The 7,744-nt window shown below is 39.3% G+C and overlaps 1 protein-coding gene across 1 annotated transcript; it reads left to right on the top strand.

Moving 5' to 3' along the window:
- Nucleotides 1-1,931: 1,931 nt before the first annotated feature.
- admb (adrenomedullin b) lies at nt 1,932-4,582 on the top strand. Its single transcript, XM_088006790.1, has 4 exons — nt 1,932-2,325; nt 2,455-2,566; nt 2,794-2,919; nt 3,616-4,582. Exons 2-4 carry the CDS (start codon nt 2,463-2,465, stop codon nt 3,887-3,889), a joined length of 504 nt encoding a protein of 167 aa, XP_087862916.1. The 5' UTR covers nt 1,932-2,325; nt 2,455-2,462; the 3' UTR covers nt 3,890-4,582.
- The last annotated feature ends 3,162 nt before the right edge of the window (nt 4,583-7,744 follow it).

Here is a 7,744-nt window from a genome sequence, read left to right on the forward strand (position 1 = left end):
CGTTTTATAGTCTTGCTCTGTTCCAAAAAATCTCTTCTTGAAATACAACCAGACAGGTAGGTGTGCAACTTGTCCCTTATGAGGGCGACATACACAGTTGTTGTATCACTGACACAGTAGATATGAACATCATTGAGTTTAACACTTTAGCATTAGCTTCTGCTAAATACCTTGTTGGTGTAGCGATTTAGCAATAGTGGAACTAATGTCTATCACTAGTGCTTTAGGGTTAGCACAACAAACTTTTGAGATAGCAGCCATCACTCTCTGACACCTGGAATAAAACTTTAGTGCACACTCATTCTGTCACCAACAAACAGATGCTAATGGAGAGATCCGGTTTGTTTGAATTGATTAGCTTATGTTGGGGAGCGCCTGTTCAGCTTAAAGCTTGAGTTCCTAATTTTTGCAGTGCGTGTAGTTTCCATAACGACAATGGGCTAATTTATACATAATGGAATCTGTGTGGAAATTTAAAATCACACCTGACTGAGTCAGAGTGAAGCTAAGCCATTTGAAACACTCATTTACACTCTGAATTTACCAGACACTCAGAAACAGTCTCTATACAACAACCGAGAGAAAAAAAAGTTCTTTATGTTTTAATCACAACCAAAAGCTTCTGTCAGGACAGAATCTTATCAGGGTTTTAGAAGCATACTATGGTGCAGTGAAAGCTGAAGAATATACACCTATAAAAATTTGATAATGAAAACCTGACTATGTAGACCAACTTTTTTCCTTTCCTTATAGCCCACACTAAGATCCAGTGCATCCACTTGCCTTCAGAAACCACCTAGTTAGTAACTATATACAGTAAATCCCCTGCTAAGGATTGTTTTAGATGACTTAAACCAAGAAACACAGCAGACAGAGGAAGGATAAAGTTATGGAGAAGTTTAAAGCAGGTATAAATTTAAAAACAACACACCAAGCTTTGGACTTTCCACCATATACAATCTGTCATCCATGTTTTTATTCTAATTCCGTAGCCCGTTGAAATTTACATGTAAAGTGTGTTATAGATAAAATTCCATTATCACTATTATAAAAACAGAAATGGCTTGGTGAAACATGGCTGAAGAAGTTACAACCGATTTGGAAAGAAGAGCATTGATCAAAGAACCAGCCCATGATAACTCTGGGGGAGTTGCAAGTAAAGATCAGGTGGAAGAATCTGTTGACAAATCTGGCCTTTATGGAAGACTGGCAAGAAGAACGGCGTTAAAAAAGAGCTGTGCCAGGTGCCATATCAGGCCCAGTCAACGTGCAGTTCAGTTTGTCAATCGATTGATTGATTGAACTGTACGTCATCCATGGTGGCACCATCATTCTATAGGGATACTTTAATTTCCCTCGATTACAAGTGACATAAAAAAAGAAAGGAGACTCAAGACTCAGGTTAATGTTCACCTCAGAACAGAAAAGCAAATCACAACCTTCACTTGACAGCTATGTGCAAATGCAATTATGCTATCATAGGAAATGCCTATGAAATATAATGAAATGTGTGGATGTAAAGCAACACGATGTGAGAGTTTGAGGGACATAAATACTTCATAATCACCATAAATTAGGAGTCCAGCAGTAACCTTGATTTTTTTAATTTTGGCAGATCAGTAATCAACTGATACTTCTCCTTTTGAGATGTCAAGATGTAAAGGACATTATAAGCAAAATATACTATGACTTACACGTGAAGCCGATCTTGGGAAAGATCTAAAAATCATCTACTGTTCTCTTTTGCTCTACTGTGTGAGAGATTTGACCGACAGAACCGCTCCCCACAAGGTCACATCTGCAGGTTTGCAGTTAATCTTTCTCTTTTCGACTAAAGTCGGAATCGGCAGGTCAGGCTTCTTAAAGATCGGTAAGATCGCCCAGAAAACCACAGTTGGTGCAGCCTGGCTGTAAATGTCAATGAACTTTACAAAGGCCAAAGTGTGAAAGCATGCTATTCTGGTAACATGTCAGAGCAGGACAAAAAGGAGCAATAACTTTGATGAAGTTTTGATTCCCACAAACTATCACTCATGCCATTTGTGGGTCCGCCTGCAGCAGTCGGTCTCTGCATGTTTCTGGTCTGAGTGTCTTCGTGAGGGGTGGACGGGGTTGACATGAACTGTCAAGCAGTCCCTCCCACTGGGTCTGGCATTCAGGTACAGCTCCCTCCCTCCTCTTATAAAGCCCCTCATGTCAGCAATGTAATCTTCAGACTTCAACCCATGGCAAAGCCTTTACAGCATTGAAGAAAAAAAAAAAAACCCAACTTCACTTATAATAGACTTTGATTCCTCTATATCACGTCCCAAGAAAGACTCTGTGGTGAGTAACACTTTGTGGATTTTAAATTGCCGTTCTAAATATTGAGAACATTAAATCTAGAAGCTGTAAAGAGTCATAACTTGTTAATCTTGAGCAAACTAAATGCAGTTTACATATTCTGATTGACAGCTTCGAAAATGAGATTGTCTCTCCAAACTGTGATGTGCTGCTGTGTTTTCACCACTGTGGTCCCACTAATCAGAGGGGACCCTGTGGAGCCCCACGGCACCCTGAAGAAAAGGTGAGCTGCCTCACAAACAAGCAGCAGAGGACATTTTGTTCACGAGATGGTCGCTCATATATTAGAAAATAAATAAAGCTGAATAATTGAACTTAAAGGCTTGATTTTTTGGGGGGGAAAAGAACCTTTCAATATCTACTAAAATTATTGTGGTATTGGCAATAGATATGTTAATTTGACTGGTAAATGATGTTGCTTCCTCCCGTTTCTGTAAATGTTTGCTGCAGGTTCAGAGAATGGCTGCAGAGCCACATGAGCAGGGACCCCCACACCCAGCTGAGTGCAGCTGCAGAGCGGACCTCTGTGGGACCAGAGCAGAACCAGGATGGAGAAGCATCTTTACAATCAGCAAGGTAAATAAGAAGAGATGCTTCTCCTACACCCCACTGACAGCACTGGTACTTCAGATTACTGTCTGGGCAGAAAAGCAAATGAGAATTATGATCCTTAAATCCATAATAATACTGTTGGATTTTTGATCTTCATTTGGATGCCTTAGACACAACAATGCTGTTACCTTCAGAAACATATTATTAATGATTTTGATTTTATGATTTAACTCCTTAAGTTCTCATTTTAGAAGTTAAAAGTATTTTTTTAGTCCCCCACAAAGTTGATATCCTTACCAGGCCCAGACCCGTTTTGTAAATATGCAAGTTGACATACAGGAATATTTAATCTTTTTATTTCTTTTCCCCCAACTCATACTCTCCAATTGTAAGTTCGTAGGGTTGGGTTCCAGAAAAGTCAACATTTTATTCATTTATATAACATTTATTTTTATGCTAAATGGTAAATTTACAATTGATGAAAAAATAATGTCTTGATCAAGCAGAAACCTATAAAACATAAAGATTTTAAAGACTTAACACTTGTGAATAAAAAAAATTGCAGTTGCCATGATGATGTATTTTATAGTTTTGATATAGTTTAAAAAATTTATCTCCCCAAAAATACACAATTTATCCAAATTTGATCCAAACAGTCCAAGTTGTGTAAAAATAAAATCCAACAATACATGACATTAACCTGTGAATCTGTTATTTCAGTTTTGGAGGAAACATCAGATCCAAAAGATCCGCTGGCTGCTCTTTGGCAACCTGTTCAATTCACGTCACATTTGAAACCGTGTACAAAAGCAACATTCCCAAGCCCTGCGCTCCACAAGGTAAGATCGGCCCTGATGGCTTTGGACGCCGACGCCGCCGACGCTCCACTGTGGGCGACCCTCAGCTCACCCTCCTGACCGAGAGACCAGCAACGAGCAGTGAAAAACCATGCTCCAAGGACAAAAACACACCTTTAGAGGCAAAGAACAATTAGCGTTGGACCTTGTTTTTGATTGATTGTTTGTTTCCAGCATAAAGACTTTTCCACAGACTTAGGTCTTAATTTTAATTACCCGTGGAGTCCATCAGGGGGAGCTCTGGCCTCCCTTTTGGCTGGAAACGATACATACATGCTTTTTTAGCTGTTGGTGTGTCTGAACAGTGTGATTTATTGATGTGCTGGAGTCAGAACCTGTGGGACTTGATAAGAATGTGCCTCTTCTTCAGCCTTTAAAGTGAACCAGCCATGAACTGGGGAGGAACCAGTGAAGCAACTGGAGCTCTGGAAGCTCAAATCAATGAAGTGAAATGAAGGAAAGGAACTGCTCATTATGTGCAATTTACACATCTTGTACCAAACCGTTATTTGCTATTTAGTACTATTTAACTGTCAACATGTATATATGAATATAAATTCTATATTTAAACAATATAATTTTATACATGTTAAAAATATGCATTTTTTTTATTTCAACTTGAATGATATTTTTTCTGTATGTAACCTGAGTGAATAACTGTAAGCAGAAGAAAATGTGATAACATTACTGCATTTTGTGCTGTATTAAAGCTTAGTTGTTTCAGATTTGTCTTACAGGTTGAAGAGTTCTAAAGAACTAAGTAGGTGTTGTGCTGCCATCTAGTTTTGAGTTACATTTCTAAATAAAAGCTTGTCTTTCACTTTGGGAAATGCTTCATGTTAATCCTTGAACATCTTAATGTTATGTGATTTGTGTACAGCTAATCTAAAATAGCTTTGAATGTTACTAAACTTCATTCATGGATTGTGGCAAAGCCAGAAATTATAACTGATTCCAGCAGTTCTGCTTTCAACCAATGTCAGAAACTATTTAAAAAATGATGTGGTCACCAGCTTCAGTCTCTGGGGGTTCAGATGCATACGGGTGTCATTTTGGGACAGTGTGTGTTGTAAAAAAAATTCTGACTTACATTAGGAGCAAAACATGCGCCTCACATTCCATTTTAAAAATAACTCTTTTCATCAGCTCCCTGTTTCAAAAGAAAAACATGTCCTAAAAGGAAATCTGTCCACGGGGAACATCATTCTGGAGTTGAGCAATCCTTAATCTTTCCTGAAAATGTTCTTTTGGCAAGGAATAAAGGAAGAAAGTACAGGAACTGGAACTGTACAGTTCATTCTAGATATTTACTGCGACTGAAATAATTCTTGAAAACATTAAAGTTTGTCTTAGTTTAAATGTTTCCAACAGGGCCGCCGACATAAAATTCACACCAGATGTCAGGAACAACCCAAGTAAACCACATAAAGAAACTGAAGTAAAATAGCCCACATAAACAATAATGGGTAAAAAATTGTCATCTCTAACATCTCTGTTTCAGAGCTCCTAATTGGTGCTGATTAGAAATGAAGGCAGATGGCCACTATCTCCAGAAGAGCTTCAGATGGAGCTTAAGATGCACCACTTGCTCTCATTCTTCTCTCCCCTTTGTTGCCCTCTTCTCTTTTTCTCCCTCTCCTTTGCCTCTCTTCTACAACTAGCTATGATTTTTGTTAAATTAAAATTTAAGTTATCCTATGGATTGCTTTCCTTCATTTGTTATGCTTCTAGAGCCAGGCTGCAACAAATTGGGGGCTTGTCCGGGATGTAAGCAGAAAATCATAATTGTTAAAATAAATTGCTGAATAAGTTCTGACATTGTGAATATCTGTTCAAACCTCCAGCATGGTTGAGAGGACTCACTTCATCCCATGCTAATTTTGCAACCTCTACATCTTGTTCATTACTGCCACGCATAGCACCAAGATGAAATCCCGGTTGATTTGAGAGGAAGTGGACTTGCCTCATTGCCCCAGTCGATTTTATAGCCTTTCATACTTTGAGTTGTTGCCAAAACGACTCACATGATGGGATTGTTAGGTGGCAACTTTTGATTGTCAACTGAACTTTTTATGGAAATGAGCTAGAGCAGTGGTTCCCAAACTTTTTCTTCTGGCCCCCCCCTCCCCCCAGTGGTTTCCAAACATTTTCTGCGCCCCCCCATATGGATTCTGTATTGATATTAGCTAGTCATCTTTTAGCTAACATTACCTGCATCCAACAGCCTCAACTCAGTCGGTTAGTTTGGAGGGAAAAACTGTGAAAAGTTATTTGCGTTTTGCTGGTCTAACACAAACCTACGTAGCTCCGCACAGCAGCAGCAGGTCTCCTTCACAGGTGTAAACCCAGCGCGAGCGTCGTAGCGCTCATGTTGCGTTTAAAGGCGGCTCGGAAAAACAGGTTACAACATGTTAACAACGGATTAAACAGTTTTAACTGCTGATAAAAGTGACAGAGGACACAAATATGGGAAGTGTGGAAGCCTCTACTGTATCAAATTGACATAGGAATAACAGAGAGTTGGCCATTCTAAGGTAAAAACCCAGCGCATACAATGTTCATGTTTTGTTTTGTTTTTTTCATCCAGACGGCTTCCCGCGCCCCCACTGCAATGACACGGTGCCCCCCCTTAGGGGGTGCGCCCCACAGTTTGGGAACCTCTGAGCTAGAGTTTGATTAGAGTGGACTAAACAAAGCTGAAGTGAATGTACAATTAAAAGCTTGATACTTCCAGCCTGTGGTCATAACTGAAGAAGCTTTTTAGATATGAGGTAGAGCATCTCCAAGACACAGGAAAAGAAGTTTAGTGGCATTATATTTAAGCACTTAGGATTCCTGCAAAAAGCTTCTTTCAATAGTTTTGTAGAATTTTGACCCACTCTTCAGATCTGCTGAAACTGAACCAGGTTGTTAGGCCACCTTGTTCACACACACATTTTGGGCTCTGCCCACAAATTTTCTATAGTATTTGGATCACCAGTTTGTGACGACCACCCAAACACTTTCACTTCATCATTTTATTGTCAGTTTTGTGAGGTGCACCAGTCCCTCCATTTTTCTCCAGATATAATAATGGTTATTTTTGCAAAATGCTTTGGTTGTAGTTTGAATGAAACCACAAGACAAATATAAAAAAAATGAAGATCTTTGGTCCTAAGTGCATTTACAGTTCATGTCTGCATGGGACTTGATATACTGGGGACAATGGCAGTCCATCTTCTGCCAGGATCTCCACAAGGTTTTTCATCCTTTTGTTCTGGGGTTTATAAGCACATTTTGGACCAATCATGTTCATCTCTGGGTGACAGAACTCATCTCCTTCCGATGCAGTTTGATGTGTGGACATTTCCATGCTGTTTTCATTTAAATGTTGGAACTGATGAAAGCGGCACCTTCAGGCATTTGTGAATTTCACCCATGGATGCACAATGTCGGTGGAAGTTCACATTTCCAATCCTGATATCTTGGCTGATTTCTTTGGATTTTTCCATGATCAGACAAAGAACAATTGTCTGAAGAGTTGCCGTAAAATACATCCACAGGTGAGTTTCCATGTAACACAAATGTAGTGACATATTTATATAAACTTGACAGTATCGTCCCAGATTGTTTCACATCATAGTAAATTTCTGAATTTGGAGAAAGTATTCTGGCATTTGGTACCCCGGTCATTGTGCAATTCCGTTCCATTCTCATCTCCCTTTGGTGCTCCACCTGGGATTTATCCAAATGAGTTTATTTTCTCTGGCTGAATTTCAACCGGGCCAATCAATGAATGAACAGGAGAAGTTGTGAATGACGATGTTGATTTTTTTGTGCTGTTTTGGAATTATTGTCTGCCTCTGTTGGATTGTAGTTTGGCAATTGCAGCGAAGGAAATGAACAAAAACATTAAGCTTTTTTTCCCACACTTCCAAATATTGACCTGAAGCATAAGGAATGTATAAGATGTTTTATTGCTGGCATAGATGTTGTGGCCCTACCCCACACAT

The sequence above is a fragment of the Poecilia mexicana genome, unplaced genomic scaffold (assembly GCF_051168715.1).
Source record: "Poecilia mexicana isolate PSO_F unplaced genomic scaffold, ASM5116871v1 scaffold_6, whole genome shotgun sequence".
NCBI lineage: Eukaryota > Metazoa > Chordata > Actinopteri > Cyprinodontiformes > Poeciliidae > Poecilia > Poecilia mexicana.